General features: G+C 40.5%; 1 protein-coding gene across 5 annotated transcripts in view; it reads right to left on the bottom strand.

Annotated features, from left to right (window-relative positions):
• Positions 1 to 14546: 14546 nt before the first annotated feature.
• LOC308096095 (tropomyosin alpha-1 chain-like) overlaps positions 14547 to 25641 on the bottom strand; it is a 40002-nt gene continuing 28907 nt past the window's right edge. For 4 of the 5 annotated variants that reach the window (XM_080443377.1, XM_080443379.1, XM_080443381.1 and 1 more), the window contains 4 exons: positions 24178 to 24240; positions 23378 to 23447; positions 22816 to 22894; positions 21184 to 21625 (listed from right to left, as the gene is read on the bottom strand). In XM_080443377.1, the coding sequence (XP_080299503.1) occupies positions 21622 to 21625; positions 22816 to 22894; positions 23378 to 23447; positions 24178 to 24240 (216 nt within the window). In that variant the 3' untranslated portion in view covers positions 21184 to 21621. Of the gene's footprint in view, positions 16532 to 21183; positions 21626 to 22815; positions 22895 to 23377; positions 23448 to 24177; positions 24241 to 25641 lie in introns of those variants that run through there. The other variant, XM_080443378.1, reaches the window with a different exon arrangement.

Here is a 25641-nt window from a genome sequence, read left to right on the forward strand (position 1 = left end):
GCACTTGCCCTAGCCTTGACGACCTTGCAGGCTTATGCAAATGCTGAAATGTAACTTAGATAGCATGTTATGTTGACAGATGCCAGGTCATTGTTGATCTGGCATCTGTAGTTTCAGGCTGATGATAGGTTCTTGGTTTACTTTTTTTTAAGTTTATTATTAAATTATTGGTTTACTTATGTATTACTTTATTATTAGATTACTATTTCTATGCATTTGATGTAGGGGGACCACTGATAATGATGATAATGTCTTTAATTCCTCTGTCCTCAAATACAAAGTTACTAAGTTTCTCCAAAATAAAACAATGATGAAAATAATGTAAATAAAATTCAAATTACATTACTGAATGCATGATCAGGGACCACATGCAATACCGCCACGGACCAGTTGAAAACCCCTGGCATAGACAATTGTAGAATTCTAATCAATAACAAAATCTTCTCTTATGGGTTCTAGGACCAAAACTTTAGGGGCGTTGACTGTTGTCTCTATTTTGGGCATGTGCAATATTCAAACATTTAATTTAAATGGCAAAAGAAATCGCCCTTTTGAAATAGGGCGAAAAGTGGTCACTTTTTGCCATCGCCTAGTTTTTTTTTCTTTCTTTAATAACGCCTCTGATGCTTTGAACTTTGTCCTGACTCCTGCAGTGTGCTGGGATGTCTCTGCTTAATGTGCAACATTGTTTTCTCACTCAACAGTAAACATTAAACAAACCAACGTACAGTATAAGTGTATACAGGGTATCTGCACATTTCTAAAGTGGCAATGTGATGACTTTTAAGACCTTTGTAAAAACCAAATTGGCCAAATGTATTGTGTAATAAATAAGTTACTTATATATTACCATAATTGACTATTTATATTCATTTGAATCCAATAGCACAGGTTTTCTTTTGTCAATACAGATGAGGCCCTGGCTAGCATCACAGGGCAGCATAATGGAGCTAACACTGTCTATTTTCCACTTTCAACTGAGGCCATTTGTTCTAAAATGCATAGATCAGAGGTTCTTTAACTTTTTCATGTCAAAGACAGACAAATTAGTATGTATTATTTGGCCACAGACGCCCATATGAACATATTTTGAGCCAGGGCCTCATACCAGTATTGTGTTGTTAAAATGTTTCAAAATGCAAGATTCTTTTGAAAATAGACATTCCATGTCACGATGCATTGTGAGCTTGTAGATTTTCAAATGTAGATGTAATAGAGTTTAGTGGGTTCCACCTGCTTAAGTAAGGGCATTTCTTATTGGTTAGTGGGCGGCACCTAATTGATTAACACAGGTGTCCATGTTAGAGTGCAAGTCTAAATTAGGTAAGATGTGTTCCTCACCACACTATATTTTCAATAAGAGTCTGTCTGTATGTTTACTGTGATACCGTGATGAATAGTACTGGTTATTCTAAACATGCTAAATGTACCTACATGAAGTAGTGATGCTTTGTACATGTTTTCAATTAGTCATTTTGACATACCAAACAGTATATTGTTTACAACAAACTACTGCTAATTCTGTTCTGTAGACGTGCTGAGGCTTGGGTGTGTTACACCAAAATAATTGTCTGACCAGAGACGAATTGTGTCTATTCTTACCAGGTACACATTGTTTTGTTTTATTTCATTGTATTGTTGTTATGTTTATTGATTAGAATAAGCCAGTCTAAATTAAATTTCCCAAGACGTGCTGAGGCTTGGGTGTGTTACACCAAAAGAAGTGTTTGACCAAAGACTTGTGTCTATTCTTACCAGAATAAACTGTCAACAAAGAGAGAAGTGGTCTGGAACTTCATTAATCCACAACACAACGCAGATCAACCGTTACCTAGAATAGTTTTTGATGCTATAATAATTAATTTAGCTGGGGAACCCCATAAGGACCCCTGGGAGTCCCCAGACACCACTTTAATAACCACTGGCACGGTCCTGGAGTGTGATTATTATTACAAATAACCAATTACTATGTGATATTTTCAATAGACATGTACTCCTGCACTTGCCTTTTAAGACTAGCAATGTTTTCATTTGTTGATTATAAGTAACATGTGGTGATACTGTATGACCAGGGCAGGAATTTCATGGAGGCCATGAAGGTCATGGTCTTGGCCCATCAGGTTGGCCTTCTGCGCCTCAAAAAGTGACCTGCCCTGCATGAGGCCCAAGTGGCCTTGATGCCCCGCCCACACTGCCCAAGCTGACTTTACTGTTTTCTCCTCTGCTTCTTTCCTGTCAATGTGGTTTTTTTTTTGTCTCTTTCGGACTGGCGAGAGTATGTTTTGCACCCTGTCCGTTCGTTTGTCTGTCTGTGAACAGCTAATCTCCGGCACCGTTGGCCCGGCCGCTGCGAAACTGTGCACACACACTCCCTGAATGCCAATTCAGAACCTCTGATTTTCCAAATGGGCCTGTTATAGCGCCACCAGGAGGCCGCTTTTTGTTAAACAAATTTTTTGACACTACTCCTACAGATTTTATCCAAACATCACGCAAATCGGTACACAGTATCTCTATAGTCATTAAACAAAACGGGTCTTTCAGATTTTTCATATTCCGTCCTGATTGTCTAAGATTGGCTTCCAACGTTTGCAGGATTGGTTCGTTTTGAACAAAATGCCTCAAATCATCAACGCAGCATGCGATTTCCGTGAAGATTTTGTGCATACATTCCCACTAAGCCGAGAAAGAAATGCCACTTGAAATTTTTCAAATCAGCCTCATGGTGACGCTATAACAGGCCGTTTCGCGTTTTTACCTATAACTGCACCGATCTGCGTGAAACTTTGCACACACATTCCCTAGAGGCCAAGGAAAAACCTTTGCCCTGCATTTTTCATGTCTGCCTTTTAGAGCGCCACCAGGAGGCCGATTTGTGCCAAACACATTTTTGTCTCCGCCAGGCCGAAAGGCATGGCGAGAGAGTATGTTTTCCACCCCGTCCGTCCGTCCGTGTGTCCTTGTGTCCGTCCGTCCGTCCGTCCGTCTGTGAGCAGCTAATCTCTGGCACCGTTGTCTTGATCGCAGCGAAACTGTGCACACACACTCCCTGGAAGCCAATTCAGAACCTTTGCCCCAAATTCTTCTCATGGGCATTTTATAGCGCCACCAGGAGGCTGATTTGTGCAAAACACATTTTTTGACAGTACTCCTACAGATTTTGTCCAAAAGTCACGCAAATCGGTACACAGTATCTCTATAGTCATTAAACGAAACAGGTCTTTCAGATTTCTCATATTACATCCTGATTGGCTAAAAATGTGTTCCAAAGTTTGCAGGAGTGCTCCGTTTTGAACAAAATGCCTCAAATCATGAACACAGCATGCAATTTCCGTGAAATTTTGCAGGCACAGTCCCATTAGGTCGAGGAAGAACTACCATTTGAATTTTGTCAAATCAGCCTCATGGTGGCGCTATGACAGGCCGATTCGTGTTTTTACCTATAACTGCACCGATCTGTGTAAAACGTTGTATGCACACTCCCTAGAGGTCAAGGAAAAACCTTTGCCCTGCATTTTTCACATCTGCCTTTAATAGCGCCACCAGGAGGCCGACTTATGTAAAACACATTATTTTATACTACTCCTTCCAATTTTATCCACATTTCACGCAAATCGGTACACATGATCTCTATAGTCATACAATCACGACGGATGTGTTTGATTTTTCATATTCCATACTGATTGGCTAAGATTGACATCTAAAGTTTGCATTATAGGCTTGTTTTGAACAACATTCCGCAAATCATGAACGCAGCGTCCAATTGCGCTCAAACTTTGCACGCACATTCACACTATGTTGAGGAACAAATGCCACCCTTTTAACATTGACCTGTTATAGCGCCACCAACAGGTTTAATTTAGCGAAACAAATGTTTTTAACAAAATGCCTCAAATCATGAATGCAGTCAGTGTCCGATTGTCGTGCAAGGCCTAAGAAGAAATGGCACCCTTTTCACGTTGGCCTATTATAGCGCCACCAGGAGGCCACAATAGCCTACCTGACCTGGCGGAGACCTGTGCTCCGAGGAGCACTTTTTCTAGTTTGATATTACTCCTACAGATTCTGTCCAAAAATCACGCAAATCGGTACACAGTATCTTTATAGTCATGTGATCAACACAGATCTGTCCGATTTTTCATATTCCATCCTAATTGGCTAACATTGGCTTCCAAAGTTTGCAGGAGTGGTCCGTTTTGAACAAAATGCCTCAAAAAATGAACGCAGCGTGTAATTTCCGTGAAATTTTGCACGCACATTCCCACTAGGTTGAGGAAGAAATGCCACCCTTTTCACATTGGCCTGTTATAGCGCCACCAGCAGGTCTAATTTAGCAGAACACATTTTTGGAACAAAATGTCTCAAATTATGAATGCAGCGTCCGATTGAAAGGCCTAAGAAGAAATGGCACCCTTTTCACATTGGCCTATTAAGGCACCACCAGGAGGCCACAATAACCTACCTGACCTGGCGGAGACCTGTGCTCCGAGGAGCACTTTTTGTAGTTTATCTTGTTTTTTTTTCAGACATCACTGACTTTCTGTTTCTGCTTCTGTCGTATAGGCCCCATCCCCATCTTCAAACGAGTCCATTGACAATCAATCAATCAATCAAACTCGTGGACCGATTAGTCCAGTGGTTCTCAAGGACCCCCAAATCGATAGGTAGCCTACATGTATTTGGCGGACCCCCATCTGAAAACTATTTCGTGCCAGGGACCTCCAGAAGCAAGGATTTGAGTTGAAAATGTTTGCTTTAAAAATATACACAATTCAGATTTTTCAAAAATAGCAGATCTACAAGCTCATAGAGCGGGACGAAGTGACGCACTATGAGCTTGTATATCTGCTATTTTTGAATAGCCAAAGTATAAAATATGGATAAAGTGGTTAAAATTATTGTGACGCTGTATTAAGTAATTTTGCTGGGGACCTCTTGGTACCCCTCCAAGGACCCCTGGGGGTCCCCGGACCCCACTTTGAGAACCAATGAATTAGTCCACTGCTGAGACTATATGAACTTTGTCTCAGTAGTTTCTACAAATATTGACGATTTGTAAATACCAATAAAAAACAATAATCAGCTTGATGTTATACATTTATTTCACTCATACTTATACTATGTATTGAAAAATATTGTATTTATGTGGAATTGAAATAATTTGATTCATTTGATGGCCTTCCTGCCCTGGCATTTATCCTTCGTGCCCTCAAAAACACCAAGGGCAAGTGGCCTTGCACCTAAAATGACAAAATTCCAGGCCTGGATATGACAATAAAATGCTCACACTGCATGTACAGTTGACATAGAAATCAGAACATTCTCTCTGTTCAGAGTATGTTAGTGTAGAGGAATACAGGTTAAGTCACCAAAACATTGTGGGCACTTCAATGTTTAAATTGGCAATTTTTCCCAAAATGTATGTATGCAAATAAATGAATAAATGGATCCATGCTTTGGAAGTATCAATGATTTGAACATGCACGGTGCATCATTATCAGACCTACCCTTCAACTTCTTGTTTATGACCAAAATGATTGGCTATCCACAGGTTTTTGTGTAGAAATATTATGCCTTAAATGTCATTAAAAAAAATCATAATGATCTACATCTTCATTATTATTATTATTATTATTATTATTATTATTATTATTATTATTATTAATGATGATAATAATGGGGGCACTCGTGTTGATAGACTAAGATCAGTCAATTGTTATCACGTCTTTTTGGGGTAAAACTGTTTGGCTGATCAACATGCTGCTAAAATACACCACCCTCCCATAACTTTGTACTGATAGGGATGATAATGACTTTTACCATAGTGTAAAATATACCACCCTACTAATTAGTATAGGAGGACTTTGTGTCTAGGCAAACCTCTACGGTACCAAAAACGCCGAAAGAGTGATCAAAAAGGTTAACGGTTAGGTTATAGGATTGGACGTCTAGTCAGTAAGAATACTCTGAAGATTCTTGCAGGGGCCCTCATACAAGGTTTTTATGATTATGCATGCACTTCATGGTATCACAACACCTCAAAGGCCTTAAAAACAAGGCTCCAAACATCCCAAAACAAACTAGTAAGGCTACTTCTTGGCCTCAATCACAAAACACATCTAACCCCCGCTCATTTTGCTAGGATTGGATGGCTTAGGGTTGAGGACAGAGTACAGCAACTTGCTATGGGCCTGGTCTTCAAGATACACCACAACATTGGAATCCCCCTGTATTTGTCTAAATACTTCCAAAATGTTAATGAAGTCCATGATCATAACACCAGAGGCAGCTCCACAAATCATGTTCAACCCAGATTTGGCTCAACAAAGGGAATGAACTCGTTCTCATGCTATTCATCAAAAATGCCCTACCAAAAGGAGTAAAGGAGTGTAAAACCCTACTCACTTTCAAAACTGCCCTAAAGATACACCTTCAGGAGGCTGCAATTCGAAAATGGCCCCTGTCTAAGTCTTAACCTACCCCAAGTCCTAACCTACCCCCCTACCCCCCCCCCCCCCTTTTTTTCTTTTTCTTCTCTTGTACATATTTTTCACTCTTCATACCAGTAACCTGTAAGCTGATTGTATGACATTCTGTATAGTAGTGTGTATATCTGTCTGTCTCTTATATGTCATCATGATTTGTGTGCATGGGGATCTCATCTTAAACAAGCTCAGTGCTTAATGAGTCTTCCAGTTTAGTAGACCTTGTATTGTGAATATGTACTTCCATGTACTGTTGTTCTCATGTCTTACTAAATAAAGTACATAAAGTTATAACTTTGTCACAACATGGCTACATCACAGTCTGGTGTGATCGTAGCCTAAGGCAATGGCATTGAACATGGAAGAATAGTTGGTTGTAGTTGTTGTTTCATACTCGGAGGCAGGTTGTGACTCGTTATAATTTAGGCGGCGGAGAAAATTCCAATAGGCTTATCTTATTGCCTTACGCGCAGGGGTGTAGTGGAGGGGGGACACGGGGGAGCGGCGCTCCCTCACTTCTCTGAAATATATATTATTTTTTTTATGATCTTTTTTTGTAATACTTTTTTTTAATGTTTTAATCATTTGCACATTTAAAAGCAACACATTTGTAACAACAGCATAATATTGGGTTGTGCAGTTTTTTTTGTCGCAATCGCTTTTTTAGTCAGCTTGTGCCATGTTTTCCCATTGCAATCTTACGGGAGCAGTAGCTACAGCGCATGCGGACGGGGGTTGACTGGCCACAAGCTGCCTAAAAAAGCGATTTAAAGCTTGTTTCAACCCGTCGGATAAATTTTCTTGGCCGCTAAATTTTAAAACATCTAAGAGCAGGGAGGCTGACCTTTACTTTTAGGATACGATGTGCGGAAAAAGGTAAGAATCATGCATCGTGGGATTCGTGGCCAATGTGTCGTCACCTGCTGGAACACGACGCTGTGGAACCTCATCTCGGAGTCGGAGCTATAGAGACACACAGGGACTACAAATTTCACGCCCACTTTTGAGACAGTGCCGCTACTCGAGGTCCGTTAGAACGATGAACTGCAGCTGCCAATGCATTCCCTATGAGAGGATATGAAAGTTAGCCTACTTTTAAAATTATCCTGCATTAACTGAAGACGATATTGATTTAAATAAAAATATGTTTCCAAATGTATGGAGTGTCTTTGTCAACATATCTTCTTGTTTTCTTAATAGTTGATGTGTTTCACATTTAGTTTGCCACTTTAACGAGTTACCCATAATGCTAACACAGCAGAGGGTAGACAGCAGACGGGCATTTCAGTGACATCACTGTCTTTACGAGCGCCGAGCGCCGACCAGTGGCGTACCCACTGTAGAGGCAGGAGAGGCGGTCGCCTTTGATTGATTGATGTAGTTTATTTAGAAAGACATGAGAATAGTACATGACAGTACATAACAGTACATGGAAGTACAAATTCACAATACAAGGTCTACTAAACTGGAAACCCTCATTAAGCATTACGCTTGTTTAAGATGAGGACCCCATGCACACAAATCATGATGAAATATAAGAGGCAGGCAGATATACACACTACTATACAGAATGTCATACAATCAGCTTTCAGGTTACTGGTATGATGAAAGAAAAAAAAATATATATATATATACAAAAGAGGAAAATGAAAGAGGGGGGGGGGGGGGTAGGGAGGGGTAGGTTAAGACTTAGACAGGGGCCATTTTCGAATTGCAGCCTCCTGAAGGTGTATCTTTAGGGCAGTTTTGAAAGTGAGTAGGGTTTTACACTCCTTTACTCCTTTTGGTAGGGCATTCCACATTTTTGATGAATAGCATGAGAATGAGTTCATACCCTTAGTTGAGCCAAATCTGGGTTGAACATGATCAGTGGAGCTGCCTCTGGTGTTATGATCATGGACTTCATTAACATTTTTGAAGTATTTTGACAAATACAGGGGGATCCCAATGTTGTGGTGTATCTTGAAGACCAGGCCCATAGCAAGTTGCTGTACTCTGTCCTCAACCCTAAGCCATCCAATCCTAGCAAAATGAGCAGGGGTTAGATGGGTTCTGTGATTGAGGCCAAGAAGTAGCCTTACAAGTTTGTTTTGGGATGTTTGGAGCCTTGTTTTTAAGGCCTTGGAGGTGTTGTGATACCATGAAGTGCATGCATAATCATAATGACCTTGAATGAGGGCCCCTGCAAGAATCTTCAGAGTATTCTTACTGACTAGGCGATCAATCCTCCACAAATAGCGTGTTGTTCGGTTGACATTTTTGATCACTTTTTCGGCGTTTTTGTTACCGGAGAGGTTTGCCTCCAAGATGGAGCCCAGGTAGGTAATTTCATCCTTTCTTTTGATGACATTATCACCCACTTTGATCGTGAAACTCTCTGCCTTGCTAAGGTTAGGACTGGACCCAAAGAGGATGGATTCAGTTTTACCCAGGTGTAATGAAAGTTTGTTGTCAGAGAGCCAGATGCAGATCTTGTTGAGTTCGGAGCTGAGAGTTTTCTCAACCTGCAGCCTGTCCCTGTCCGAGACTAGCAGGGCCGAGTCATCTGCGAACAGGAACAGCTTGCAGTCGCAGGCCGATGACATGTCATTCACATATATCAGGAACAGTAAAGGTCCTAGTATACTTCCTTGTGGGACACCACAAGTCACAGGGAGGGGGGGGGACTGGGTGCCGTTTACTTCCACCACTTGCTCCCTCCCTTCCAGGTAGGATCTCATCCAGTTCACTGACGTATCATCAAAACCTATTGCTTTGAGCTTATTGATCATAATTGGGTGATTGACGGTGTCAAAGGCCTTTTGGAGGTCCAGCATGACCATGCCGCAATATTTGCCCTTGTCGACATCTTGTTTGATAGAGTCGTTCAACTAGATAGAGCCTGCCCAACTAAGACCTCGCCTCCCCTAAAAAAAAAAAAAACCCGAAAATGTGTCATTGCGTGCTTAATGTCCTCAAAGTCACGCATCCAACAAGCTTTGAACTGAGCCGATTGGACCTTCTGTTCCAGAGATAATGACCAAAACCTATTGAAAACGGCCACTTTCGCCAGTTTTCTGGGTATTGAAAACCTCAAGGGATGCATCCGTGACGTATATACCATGCGACCACTTAAACTCTGGATCTCCGATGCTAGCGGTTTTGACATACTGATGGAGTATATTATAGTATATTGTGGGTAGTATATCGAGATGAAAGATATGGGACATTAAAAAGGACAAATTAAACAAATGGGACAGATTATTAGAACACAAAAAAAATCGCTACAGCCTCAGTAGTTAACCAGTGAAATGACGGTATTTTACAATGCCTCTCATAGAGATTGCATTGAGAGCTGCAGTTCATCGTTCTAACGGACCCCGAGTGTCAAAAGTGGGCGTGGATTTGTAGGCCTTCCGCTTCCGGCCGTGTGTCTCTATACCCAAGAGGAAAATAGCAAGAGGCGCATTCTCCGGTTTACTTCCCGTTTCTCCTATTTTCTGCGTGACGTAGGTGGACACCTTTTTAGGAGACAGGAAGCAAGTTGGAGTCTATTTGATTCCAATGGAAGAGTCAACGTGAACACAGCTTCTGAACCATTCTTTAGCTCCATGGTCACTGAACTAAATATTGGACCCGATCGTCACAAGACACAAAATATGCACGATTTTCATACTAAAATGGCTTTTTTTTAGTGACACAAATTAGGATAAAATCTACTTTGTTATCCACCTTTCTCTATCCTAGCAACACACTCTCGCGAGATCTGGGAAGATATCAGAAGAGTCCATCTGCAGTCTGACGGACGAGACATAGAGGGCTCTGTCTGTCCCTTATACTATTTATATTGTATTATTATATTAGATTTGAACTCTATGCTCTGTCCCCATAAGATGTTCTATAAACTAATAAACTGAGATTCTATATGTGAATGTGGTATTCCTACGTGAAATCATTATGGACATTTCAAAAATTAAATAAAATGTGTGTTCCAATGCTCAATAATATCATTTTCCATTATTAACTGTCTTGGTTGATGGGTATGATTTGGGAATCATGACATTTTGCTAAACATTCATGCTAAACACATTATAGTCTATAGTGGTCAAATATATACCTTATAAATAAAAGGACCTGTTACAATGTTGAGCAGAATTAGGAGCATATATAGCAGAAGATAAGACTGAATAATACGTGTGAGTTTGTGGTGGGATTTTTTGGGGTTTCTTTAAAATCATCTTTGCCAATAACAGTGCACTTTCAAACATGTAAAGCATTTATTTTCTTTAATGAAGAAAATACACAAATACACATCCACATGACGTTGTCAGCCAGGGAGAGGGGAGGGGGAGGGTGGTGGGATGGTCGGGGGAGAAGACAACTACGCCTACTTAGGAGACCATTTGTAGGATTTGTGTACTACTTCGCCTCTAGTGGCTCCAATGGAGAATGTGTATCTTTCTATATTAACAATCTTTGTCTATACAGCGGAGGGAGAGGTCCCGATTGGAGCTACGTGGTGCCCTACGCACAGTTCGTGCTGTGTGCGTGTGCCTAGCGGCGGTACCGGATCTAACCATAGGATCTAACCCTCTCCCCCTAGCTGTAGAATACAACTCTCGTAGACGTATTTATGATTCTGACGTTTTCAATCTACGAGAGTTGTAGGGTTCACCCCCCATGGACACAGGGACTTTCAGCACTATACCCCGTAGACACTCCAAACATGTACAAATTGAAAATAAAGGTGCTAGTGGTGTGTTCTACCGTGTCCCGCTGTATACGCCGTATACAGTGTAGATTTTTTGGGGGAAAAGCGTATACAGTCTACTAACCATTTCACACCCCAAATGTTAACTCTCGCTACGGGGTAGTAGTTTAATGTAATAATCCATATCTTTCAATAAAGTGTTTTAATGCCGTCTGTGGCCGGAACGCCATTTTTTCACCCTCGTTTACTTCCTGTTTACATTGAGTGTAATTCTGGGTTTCACCAGATGGGCGCGTCACTACCGCCCATTGGGAACTTCCGACAGAATCGGCCACAGACGGCATTAAAACACTTCTTTATTGAAAGATATGGATTATTACATTAAACTACTACCCCGTAGCGAGAGTTAACATTTGGGGCGTAGGGGTAAGCACCTTTATTTTCAATTTGTACATGTTTGGAGTGTCTACGGGGTATAGTGCTGAAAGTCCCTGTGTCCATGGGGGTGAACCCTACAACTCTCGTAGATTGAAAACGTCAGAATCATAAATACGTCTACGAGAGTTGTATTCTACAGCTACTCTGCCCCCTTTAGGTAACCAGACATCCCAGTTTGTCTTGACTTTCACAGAGACTGTCTGACTGTACGCTGTCCATTCTTCATTTACCAAACTCAGTCTGACAGATTGATACTTTTACTTTGAAAGTATCTGAGTTCCCAGAAGTTCTCGCATACAACAACCTAACTCATAAGCATGCGAACCCCCTCTACCCTAGCTCATCATCCCACCACCCAGGCACCCCCTCCTCTTTCTTTAACAGAAAACACATGTTCGGGTGGGACACCAATTTCATCCAATCGGGAGGGGGAGCCCATCAGCTTAAATTTCATAATGTATTGCAATTTTGTCTGCTTATTTTTTGTTTGTGTTTCATCACTTCAAATGTCACATCAAATTGATAAAACTCCCTGAAAATGTACCTTCTGTTTACTATAGAACAGGAGAGGCGGGAAGCCCCCTGAACAAAAACTCACAATATAAAGCTATTTACTTGTTATTTACTTGTAAATGTCACTTAAGCCTACACTCTAAAGTGGTTGGTCCTTCGGGCCAAAAAAGTTGTGGACCCAGCGTCACCTCAGTTGACCTACACCACCCTCAACAACACAACCCCACCATGGCATAACACGTACCCGACGTCAATGTGGTGAACTTGATAACTTTTGGGGGGAAAAGAAAAGACTAAACCCACTAAAAGTGAATCATAGTTATTATTAACATAATACGAAGGATTATAAAAACACAGCGGCTTACCATAAGCTTTTCAGAGACGCTGGTATCCAAGTGATAATGATGATCTGCTTCTTTCAGACGTTCCAAGTAAAAGAGAGAAATCGAAACAAAAAAGGAACTTCTTCTTCCACGGGGAGTGACCTACATTTACCTCCAATAGTTGTAAGTCCTATTGATATCCGCTAGATGGCACCATTGCTACATAAAATGGAGCATCCTGGATGCTACCATTATTAATTAACACACACACACACACACACACACACACACACACACACACACACACACACACACACACACACACACACACACACACACACACACACACACACACACACACACACACACACACACACATAAATATATACACACACACACACACACACACACACACACACACACACACACACACACACACACACACACACACACACACACACACACACACACACATAGTATAGCTAATATAACTATGGGAAACATAATTTTTTGAAAATAATATATCGGTCAACATTTTGGTATTACATTTAGTTTCAAATGTATAAATATTTCAATTGTATTTCAATGCAATATCTATAACATATTATATTGTGCATTATTTGTATTATTACTCAATGTTTTATCATTTTTAAACATGTAGTTTATTGTATAACAATAAGCCAACATTATTATTGTTGATTTAACCTTTTCTGACATGTATGGGGTTGTCTTCATTAACCATCATGACACAAATTATTAAACAAAGCAAGAGAACATAGTTGTACAACAGTAAACATCTTTACTGTACAAAAAAAAAAAGACTACAGGGGGAAAGGACAGTGAAAAAGCATGTATTTGGAAGTATGTTTCAAACACCACAAACATTAATTGATGCACTTCCATGCTGCGTATGACTGACTCTATGTTAACATGGTTTTAACCCTTGCATTGTGTTAGAAACCCGCATCCACTTGTGGTGTTAGCGGGTCAAATTTGACCCGTGATTTAACTCAGCCCAAATTACTCAGAGAATAATTATTTTAATTTATTTCTCCCACCTCATAGCTGACTTGTAATGCATTCATATCCATGTAAACACTTATTAAAATATTATGTTGGGTTAGGGTTAGGGTTTCATCTTTCAATATATGTTGTTTTCAATTGTAAAAAGGTAAAAATTCACTCATTATATTTCCTATAATGAAGACAATGGATAATGATGTTATCTAGCTATAATATAATAATTAAGAATAATAATTAGAACACACTTCCAAAAAATATATATATATACTTGATTTAGTTTTTTAACTTAAGAAAATGTTAATATTATAAAAAATTGTGACACTAGGTGTTAGCGGGTCAAAATTGACCCGTATACCATAGAAGGAAAAAAGTAATTTATTTTTCATAAACCAAAACCTTATTTTACTCCTGATAGCAAATGCTAATTGAGGACAAGTCTCTCTCACTATCAAACATGTAAACATTGAATATTGACAATTTGGGGGGAATTGAGCCACACTTCTTTACCGGGTCAAATTTGACCCGCTAACACCACAAGTGTCACTTTTTTTTAAGACCATCAGAATTAACTAAAATGGTTGTAATTAATTTTGTTGCGTTAAAATAGCTGTTTCTGAGGCTATCATGAAGCCTTGTTCCAATAAAGAAATGTAAAGGGTACTTTTTACCTAATTAAATTTGAAAACTGGTCAAAAATGACCCTAACACAATGGAAGGGTTAAACAGAATGCACTGAGATCATCTTAATCCATCTGTGATCTGCTACTTTTGACTAACAAAATGACCAACAAGTCTCGTATGTAAAGGACAAACAATGACCACAAGTATGGAAGTATACTCCATCTTAGTTTTATGTTAAAGTGATGTCATTAACTTGGCAGATTGTTCAAGTGTTGCCTGAAGGAACATGATTGTGCACATGCTGATGCAAATCTGCTTTGTCACATAAAAAGACCTGGTCGTACGCTTGCAAACAGTGTTGTAACTGGTAGTTACAACAGGAAAGGGCGTGCCAACTGTAGAGACTGTTCTGACAGTGTCGGACAAAATGAATCACACAAGAACTTATTTTCATCAACAGAATAGTGTTAATGAAAGCCAAGTCGTAATTGTTTTCCTGTTGAAAATATGTAATGTCTGTTGGCTGACAAGTATAAACCAGCCTTAGAATCAGTCATAAGCAACCCAATTGCCAGATGAATGTTTTTGGCATCCTTGCATACATTGAATCTTGACATTTCAAGGCAGATGGGCATCAGTAGCGGGCTTAAGGTGTGCCTGAGCGAAGTGCTAGCCAAGTAAGCGACTTTTCCAACGACACAGCACTTTTTGAGTGGCATATGGATCGGGTGGGTATTGGGAATCAGAAATAATCTACTTAGAAATTGCACATAAACTTGGAAATCCAGGATTGATTCAACGTGGTCCACATCTGGAAGCATTCATATGCTATATCTTGTGGTTTGTATAAACGTACAATGTCATTATTTTTCTCTGGTGACCAGGGTGGGCAGACTTGCATTTATTTTCTATTTGAGGTTAATGAATCACCAAGAACAGAAAACAATGTCTTGAACTATAGTTTACATCAGGAGTTGATCTGAAGAGTTAAAGATGGGAACAGAGCAGCATGCAGAGGAGAGAGAGAAGCCTATGTCAACCAAATGAGACGTATAGCAAAAGGGCCGCTGTGTGAATATGGTCACTGGTAGCCACTTAGAACCAATATACCAGCAAAAACCTTACATTACCAGTCCTCAAGATAGATTAAACAAATGTCTTTAACTAAACTAAACAAATCTTTAACTAAACTGCGACATGTTGACCACTCATTGAGTTGGACGACTTAACATGCCTCGTAACATTATCCTTGAGCCAAATGTATACTCTGTAGAACGACAGTGTTGCATGCTGACACAAACTGAATTAAAAGCTCAGTTTGTGCCAGCAACAATCAATGAATCTTCTACGGTCCTTACAGACTGGAGGTGTTTATTTCGTGCAATGAATTCAAAATACAAGCTGTTTTGTTTCATGAGCACATCCACACAGAATGCGGATATTAGGCGGTGATACAGTAGTACATTAAAAAAGAAAATCAGAACAAGGTTGATTTTTCATCACGAATAACGGCCTGTACAAATGACGCATTATCTATGTGAATAGATCTGATTTAGGTCGCAACAGACACTTGTCATGCCCCGGTGTACAACGACCTTCGGGCACTAGGTACACTCAGGGCTAAACTGAAGAAACCCAGGCATGATATAGTCACCACAATCAATACTTTACTGATGGTTTCAAATTATCTAAAACTTTCCAAAGGAAATTATAATGGGCAGTGTCCACAGAAAGTGTTTTTTGAGCTGCCCTGCATTTCTATGGTAAAGGCTCACTGGGACACTGTTCTTACCAGCACAGTGCCTCGTGTTTCTGCACTCTCAGCATCCAGTATGTTTGGGCAGAGAGCTCAGGGTGCTTGAAGCAGAAAATACTAGTTAAACTTTTGGAGAGGAGCACCGCTTATCAATGTCACATTTAATGTTCCTCGTTGGATGATCCGGTCATTAGCGACCTGACTTTGAATCTTCACCACAACCATGAGAAGTCCATGTTAACCATGATTTCAGCTAGGCTATTTGTGCTAATAATGTTGAAGACATGAGCACAGCGGTTGTTACAGTAGGTGTGAACATTGCGGGCATCAATAAATGTTCCGTGCACTTGGTAAGAAGCACTCTGGACATGACATCCAAAGCACTCCAAAAAACATACTGTGGACACGGCCCCTAATAGTGTTTGTTTTTCAAATGCAACTCCCATCTATCATAATTCCAGTGAAATACACCGACCCACCAACATTCAAAAACAAGAAACAACATTCAACAGGATGTAAAGGACGGGTGGGGGGGGCTTCAGGGGGGTGGGGTTAGTGAGGGGTGGGTTGTCTCCAAGGACATCCATGGATGGATGTCATCAGAAGCTGTTGAGTTCCGCCATGGTCTGGTTGAGGTCTTCACTCAGCTTCAAGTTCTCAACCTTGGCGCCCTCCAGCATGTCTGGAAGAGATGTATGGAGTGTATGGAGACAAACAGTCATCTTCAGCCGTCTCAGATATCCCCACACAATGTAAATAAATACTCATGTTCACCCAGGTTGATCATGTGACATGCAATAGAGTTGGAAAGTGTAACATAATCTTGAAAGCTGAAAATTTGAATCTACGCCCTTTGAATGTATGAATGGGACTTTCAAAAGGAAGCACACAATAATATGGAATAGATTACATAGAGGTTCGATACTTGCCAAAGGCATTGAAGTACAATACTTCATCAAGTGAAAGTAAAAGGACTGATTTTAAAATGTTATCATTGTACTCAGTTCATGAAAAAAAAAACTGTAACAACTGTATTTGTAATTCTATACTGTCCACCCATGGAGATACAACACTTTAATGCAATGGTGGACAGTAACAAAGTAGGCTACATTTACTTGAATACTGTACTTTACTTTTTACTTATTACTTACTCCACTATATTTAAAAAACTAATATTGTAATTTAGATTCCACTACTTCTACGAACGTTGCCTTTACTTATCACTTGAGCAAAAGTCTTCAGCTATCTCAAACACTCCCCACAATTTGAGGGTTCACTGCCTTGCCCAAGGGAGGGCTGATTGTTGGTCACTCACTTCTCCATCTAGATTTTTCCTACTTATCTGGGGAATTGAACCGGGATGTTTCTATTGATTCTTTATTGTACTTTGTCAGATTTTCTCCACACAAAATGACAGCTTTCACTAAACCAACTCTGGGAGATGATGAGGTGCTGAGATAAAAGTGACCATATCAAATATAGGTTGACAAAGTCACCACAAGAGGGCAGAGCAACTCAAAGCATGGTGCAGGAAGTGTGTGTGTGTGTGTGTGTGTGTGTGTGTGTGTGTGTGTGTGTGTGTGTGTGTGTGTGTGTGTGTGTGTGTGTGTGTGTGTGTGTGTGTGTGTGTGTGTGTGTGTGTGTGTGTGTGTGTGTGTGTGTGCGTGTGCGCGCATGTGCTTGCGTGTGCTCGCATGCGTGCGTATGCATGTGCACGTGTGAGCGTGCCTGCAAGCCTTTGCATTTACTGCATGGGGGACCTGCCAGAAACCTGTAGCAACCACAACATTAATGTGTTGCATCACAGCATGTCATGTTTGCTAGTTTCTGTTGCTTGTCCCTGGAGCAGGCTGCTATGTACATGTATACTGAAGATACCTGATGTTTACAGCTGAGCAGGGGGTAGAATATCCTATACTCGAGTATAAGCACTATAACCTAGATTTAGACATTACTCAGTAAGATTAAGAAGTAACATTACTTGTGTTGAAAGCTACTCAAATAAAAGTACACAAAGTAGCTGTTATTCAAGATTATTTAACTGACTATTTAACCATGCCAATGGAATTAAATACAATCGAGCTTGTAGATCAATTGTCCAACCCAGCGGAGCCTGGGTTGGACAGGATGGGCTGGATTCTCGCTATGGAAGAAAGCCATAGCGAGAATCCAGTCCAACCCAGCGGAGCCTGGAAAGCGAACTTTAAACAGATCTTTAAACAGAGCTTGTAGATCGGCTATTTTTGAAGTATAAAATAAGGTTAAAGTGGTTAAACAGATTGTTATGCTATTAACTCATTTTCCTGGGGACCCCCTGGAACCCCCTCAAAGGCCCTTGGGGGTCCCCGGACCCCATGTGAGAACCACTGGATTAAACAAACCCCCAGATTGTCCCCCAGGTCCACTTGGTTACTTCCTGTAAGAGCTGTACACTATTGTGATCTCCTTCTCGAAAGATGTCACCCCTCTCATTCTACTGGGTGACTTCAACCTGCCAGCAGACAACCATATTCATGTTACTTATCTTTAGTCTTCATTTGACCTTTCCTTATCTACTTCTACTATCCATAGAGCAGACCTAGTGTTCTCTAGAGCCTGCTCTCCCTCTATCCTCTCTCTGTTACCGCCCTTTGTATCTCATATCACCACTTCATAACCTTCTCCATGTCTCTGTCCTCTATCAAACATAAACCGACCCACCACCAAAGCGTCACCGCTCAACGTAACCTGACATATCTAAACCCCTCTTCTCTCTCTTCTTCTATCTGCTCCTCTCTCCCCTCGCCTGATTCCTTCCCCTCCCTCTCAACTGACTCTGCAACCCTCTTCTACCTCTCCACTATTTCATCTGTGTTTGACCGTCACTGCCCTCTCTCTTCCAAGTCACTGTCTGCAAGCTCCTTGGTTATCTGAAACCCTCAGATCTGAGCGAACACGTCTCAGGGCAGCTGAAAGGAAGTGGCGCAAGACGGGGAAATTAGGTGACCTCTCCCACTTTCACTCAATCCCAGACCCCCAGGACTGGGAGCTTGGCTGGCTAAAACAAAAGTTGACAAGTGGCCAACTCTGGTACTGTAGTTTTGGGCCTGCAGCCCGGAAGAAAGTTCATGGGTCGACCAAAGGGCTTGATGCATGGCCTCGCTAATGGAGGTAGTCGTAGGACACATAAGGGACACTAAAGTTCATGCTCTATAGGCCCACTTCTGGAAGGAGAGAGATACTTCTGGCCTGGGGGAGTTTATGCGCTGGGTTAGCAATTTCCATTTCTTATATGGCTCTAAACTATGCACACTCACTCTGCCTTCTCTCTCTCTCATTATCAACTGCTATGTCCTCTTTCTACTGTGCTAAGATTCAGTCCTCTGCGTCTAACCCAATGAAGCTCTTTTCCACTTTCTCCTTCCCCCCTTAAACAACTTCACCCACCTCTCTGCTGAAGCTTTGTCACCGACTTACAATTACACTTAGGCCTACAGTTTAGGCATTTAGCTTATTCAGAGTGACTAAATAAGCAAGGGAATCTAATACACAACATGCAGAGAGAACAGTGTAGTGCTTAAATAAACTGGGGTCCCTGGTAAAATCAGTCAGACAATTATACAGTACTATCAAAATAAGATAACTTTGATATAATAATTCCTTTCCTTTAACAGTCTGTTCATGAAAGTCCTTGCGGTCTTGTTTCCAATGAGGGCCTGTGAGCAATTAGGGGTTAAGAGTCTTGCTCAGGGACAAATTTCATTTCATCGACACATTTGCTGGCCTGGCCTGGAATCGTACCTGGGGCAACCAGAGCTCCCTAGGCGGGCTCACTAACCACTCATCTATGGCCCCCCCCTGATAAGAAGGTTGATGACATCAGAAGCTCTTTCTCTCATCTTCTCACCAATCCCAGTGTCTAACTCATCCAATGCGAACCCCAACATATCATGTCTGTTCTCCTTCTCTCCTCTCTCTCCAGATGATGTCCAAAAACTAATGACATCCACCAGACCAACAACCTGTGAAAATGGCCAATCTACAAGCTCATAACGCGTTGCTTCGGGGCGTGTTGTGAGCTTGTAGTGAGCTTGTAGATCTGCTATTTTCACTATTTATGAAAATCAATTATCGTGTTAAAAATGTGTCATTATTTTGCACACGTAATATTTTACATTACAGACCTTGTCAGAGAACTATGAAGGCAGGCAAATAAAACGTTCATTAATCATAAATAATTAAATAATTGCGATATTGATCCAGAGCCTTATCCAGGCCTCAGTCATGCTCCATGCTTACAGGTCTGTCTGCATGTTCTCTCAACCCCTCTCAACATCTGCTAAAGTGTAAATTGTAAACATATGGTCACATCCTGAGTGTAACCATTTCAGTATGAAGAAATACTGTCAACTAATCCCTCCCCAGTGATTCTCTCCAAAGTGTGGGGAATATTTTGTTAATCAGAAATCTTTATGAAAGAGGAGAGCTTCAAACCAAATGTCACCGCTATCTCCTCCTGACATAACAGAATAACTGTGGTTAAACGTCATCAAATGAAAACAGAATGACTGATTTTAGAATATACTAAATTTGTGGGAAAAACTAACTTAGTTACAGTAACAAGAGTACTTGTAGTTAATTACTTTCCACCTCTGGAGCTAGTTTGTGATATCACAATATTTCTGATATCCATGTGTCTCAAATGACATATTGTCACGTTTTCTCTTAACGTCAATGTTTACACAATTCAACATGTTTTATTCTTTAATTACTATGACTGTGAGACACAACTGACAGTATTTAATTATGTTATCCCTACCTTGCAGAATCCATATGCATTGCAGAAAGTTCAAATAAGAATAGTCCTGACCTTAATTCTTTCTTCAAAAAAGAGCTATAGACAGCTATTTTTCTTCATGAAAGGCATCTAGTGTGAACACACCCTAAGATGGTAACCGATTCAGTATTCTGGATATCGAATGTAAACTTAACCAGTGATGACCAATAAGGAGACAGAGAAACCTCTCTACAGAGAAAGCACAGAGCATAATAGTCACACTCATGATGGTTCATTGTAAATAGGCAGCGAGCACAAAGCACATTCGTGATAAAGTGACTGCTATTGAAAGAATAAACTTAAAATGTAAATAATGTTGCTCAAATAGACAGTTACAACTCATGGAAACCGAACTCCAATATAATTATTATATGGAGCAGTGTGAGGGCCAACTTTAAAATGCCTTATACGTGTGTTTTCGCTTTCAGTTGCATTGTAAAAATAGAATGAGGCAATCGGGTAGTATCAAGACCTTTAGCTAATCAGCAGGAAGAATGAAGTCAGACAGAAAACCAAAGTGAAGACAGATGTCCTCATCATGTTTAACATTTATAGAGAAGAAGAAGAGTTACATGGAAGACAAAGCAGAGAGTCTGATAAGGGAGACAGAACAGTATCCACAATCCTTGAGGAAGGATGTTTTATACTCGTTTAGGCAAGTATCTGTTGACAAAAATGATATTTCCCAACATGGAGCTTTTGACAAAAAACTAATACAAAGAAAAGTGCAACAGAAGAGTTACAAAGAGGCCAACTTTAAAGGAGAAGGTTTTTTTTTTTAACAAACATTTAAAGGAATGAGCAAAGAAAGACAGAACAAAGAAAAGAAAAAAGGCAGGAATGGGGGAAAGAAACAAACGAAGAACAAAGATGAAACCAAGATGGAGGATGAGTTCAGTAGCAGAGCTGCGAGTCTTGAAACCATATCTTGAGAGAGTGACACGGATTCCTGGCTTTTATCTGGAAGTACAGGAGGGGAAAGTAACTAATCGGTTTACAGTTTTATCATGGTTAGGGTCTATAACTTCTGGCACACAGCCATGCAATGACGGTGCGTTATAGTTTTAAAATTAGAGTCAAATTGATCTCTGTTATGTTAAATAAACCTAAGTAGCTGTTGTTGATGTTGTAATATAGATCACTGGTTCTCAACATTGGCTCTGGGGACCATTTGGGGTCCAAATAGACCCTCACAGGTTATTCTAATGGCTACGGTACTGTACTTTCTTTTCCCCAGTGTTGCTTGGCAGGCAGCAAACAATACGTATGTTTACCGTATACCTAAACTTAACCATTTCTAACCTTAAAAAAATGTCCATATAAATATATATTGCTCCTACTGGGAATCAAACCAAGTATCATTGTGATTGTAAACAGTTGACATACCACTACACCACAAGTCTGAATGAAGGCCACTGTTTCTACAGTAGACAATAAGCTTCCAGCTATGGCTGTTAAAAAATTTGTGATAGCTGCCTTGTACATTACCATGCTGACTATCTACAACTCTATTGGGAGCTTTTTGATTTATCTTCTGAAATGTATTTAATGAATTAAATTGCTTCACACCTGCTGTGAGAGTTCTAATTGTATCAAAATTAAACCAGTATGTCTGCACTGTGTATTCATGTTTGGAAAATAACTTTTAGTTTGTTAAATGTCTGGAACTTTAGAGAATGTAAATTTATTTTTACAAAATTAGCTTTGTGTTTTGTAGTAGTTTAGTCAACACAACACAACAAAACAGATGCAGCTGCTGGGGCCAAAAATGAACAATTACACTAAGATATTCAGTTGCTCACAAGGTATTAAAAACACACACACAAACATGTGAGCATTCCACTCAAGCATTCCGCTCAAATCAGATCAAAAAGTGGATTAGTTGGAACAAAGTGAAAACGTGAAATTAATATTGGATCTTGTTCAGCACTGCAAACTGTTTAGTAAAGTTTGAAAAATGTGCATCTTCCAGTGTATAGCATGCACACACAAATACACACACGCACGCACACGCACGCACACGCACACGCACACACGCACACGCACACGCACACGCACACACGCACACACACACACACACACACACACACACACACACACACACACACACACACCCAAACACATGCTTTGCACACACAGACGGTATTTACATGGAGGTCATATCATTGAGGGCATGGTCCAACTCCTCACTAATGGCTTTGTACTTGAGTTTCTGTGCATAAAGCTCATCTGTGGCAAAACCCCAAGGAGAAGAGAAGACAGTGTTGCAAGGAAACGTTAAAAGATAGGTATTCAAATAAATAAATACAATGGCCCATTCCATTGGCTCAAAATCCAGTTCTCATTGTTGGCATATCCTCTTGATCTACATCTACTGAATACATATTTGGCTTCATAATGACAAAAATCCACTTGTTTCATCATCCACCCGTCTACTACAGTAGGCTCCTGTCTTGATAACAGTGGGTCTGCGCTACGTATCAATATACTGCAGGGCACAAACGATTAATCATCTCACATAAAACTGTACAATTACATTAGCCAGTGGAATGGGCGATGAAGATAACGCTTTGAACATTTGGTTGAAGGTCTCATGATGTAATAATAATAATAATACATCAAACTTATATAGCGCTTTTCATAGTACCCAAAGCTTTACAAAACAAATGTAGTTGTGAGGAAACAAAAAAGGGAAAAAGGTAAATATTCTACCTTCCAGATCATCAATGGTCTTCTCCAGCTTGGCCACAGACCTCTCAGCAAACTCAGCGCGGGTTTCAGCCTGAAGTAGTAAATAAAATTAAAAAATGAGTTCAACTGACTTATCCTGGACAGGGTGTTTACATTGTCTTTTCATAATGGGGAGGTAACATAACTGGTTTCCAAAACAGTAGGCATAGGTTATTTTTTTCTCTATTTTTTGTCTTCTCCCTCTTTTTTAAGTGGCTGTTATAGCAACTACCTTGAAAATAATAATAACAACTATTTGACCCCACAGGGGAAATTCTTTTTTTTTTCAGCTTCACCCAAGTGGTCTGACTTGAGCGCAGGGGGGGAACAGATAGGGGTTAAGTGTCTTGCTCAGGGACACCTCGACACATTACTGGGGCCGGGAATCGAACCTGGGACCATCTTCTTCTACCCATTGCATTTAGAAGTCCCAGACTTCTAGGCAGAAATATCTGGTAACACACACCTCTATCTACACCGACTGGGGCACACCTTTCTATTCTCTCTCTACAATCTTCATTTCAAGATTCATTTCTTACTTTTAATAGTTCCCAATGTTGCAGGTAACAATGCTTTAACCACTTAAACCCTATATACTTTGAAAACAGGGGTCCCACAGGGGTCTATACATGTGCCCCTCATTTTTTTCCCCTCCTACCAAATCTCTTCGTCAAACCTAGATTATCTACAAGCTGACTTCACTAGCGTTGTGGCTATTTTCGCCGAACGTCCATCTATCATAACATGCCCAGAATGTGGAGCGGGTTAACTGGCCCACTCACCTCCTTCAGTTTGTCTGTCAAGATCTTAATCTCCTCCTCATACTTGTCTTCCTTCTGGGAGTACTGTGGGGAGAGACACAAGAGAGATCAGTCTCCTATCAGAGAGATCAGTGTCCTACCAGAGAGAGATCAGTCTCCTATGAGACTATAGAGATCAGTCTCCTTCTTGGAGTAGTGTTGTGAGAGATACAAGAGAGATCAGTCTCTCCCAGACAGACACAATAAGACACTCAACATCAGTCAAAGTGCGTGTCATTTCCGTAGAACATGTTAAAACACAACATGAACATGACGCACGCACGCACGCACGCACGCACGCACGCACGCACGCACGCACGCACGCACGCACGCACGCACGCACGCACGCACGCACGCACGCACGCACGCACGCACGCACGCACGCACGCACACACACACACACACACCTTTGTTGAACACGTCTACAGACAAACATTCCTTAACACCTCTGTCACATGCTGAACTGATCAACACAAAGTCTGTCAAATGAGCAACGCGAGTCATGAGATCTGACACCGACAGTGATGAGCTGCTTTCATCCAGGCTTTAGTGGTGGTGAGATGCTGGTGCGAACAAACACCACACAGAAGATCATCGAAATGCAATGCTCGAGTGCAGATACAGTATATTACCTCTAAAACCTTGATTTGAATGGTACATTTCATGCAAGGACAGCCAACATGCTTCACAAGAAATGAATAAATACACACATACGCAAATAGTACTTCATCAATGCTTTTTTTGTGTGCATATAGTTTACTTAGGATTTGTAACTTCTTATAACTTATAGCTTTTCACTGCATTCTATTTCTATTGATTTAATGTACAGTATTTTATATATTCATCATGCTTCTTTTATTGACGAATCTGTAATGCATGGCAACTGGAGCTTTTGACCATCCATCCATCCATCCATCCATCCATCCATCCATCCATCCATCCATCCATCCATCCATCTATCTATCTATCTATCTATCTATCTATGCATTGTGTGAGCTGATAGGCTCTGGAGGATATGTGAACAGAGTTGATAGTGATACTGTCCTGCAGCGAACACAGTGTAACTGGATGGACAGTGCAAGTGAAAATATTCACTCATTCTAATTGCACAGCCATCGTGCTCTCAGAATATACTGAAACATCTGTAGAGCTTTGTTCATGAACGGAACAGATTTGGACCTGCATAATATGCAAGAATGCTTGGTTAATATGATCATAAAATGTTTTGATATTTTTCATACTGGAGGCTCAGTACAGTAACAGACTGACAAATGACCCAGACATATCGTCGCTGTTGGGCAAAAACCTTATCAGAAAAATATCTCCATATTTAATTCAATTAAATCTCCAATTTTGTATTCATAAAATGTTTTAATAAATGCATGCCCTATGTTACACTTAGTCGCATGACAGTGTCGCGCAAACATAGTGGAAATAGTCGCTATT

The sequence above is a fragment of the Gymnoscopelus braueri genome (genome assembly GCF_963280865.1).
Source record: "Gymnoscopelus braueri genome assembly, chromosome: 11".
NCBI lineage: Eukaryota > Metazoa > Chordata > Actinopteri > Myctophiformes > Myctophidae > Gymnoscopelus > Gymnoscopelus braueri.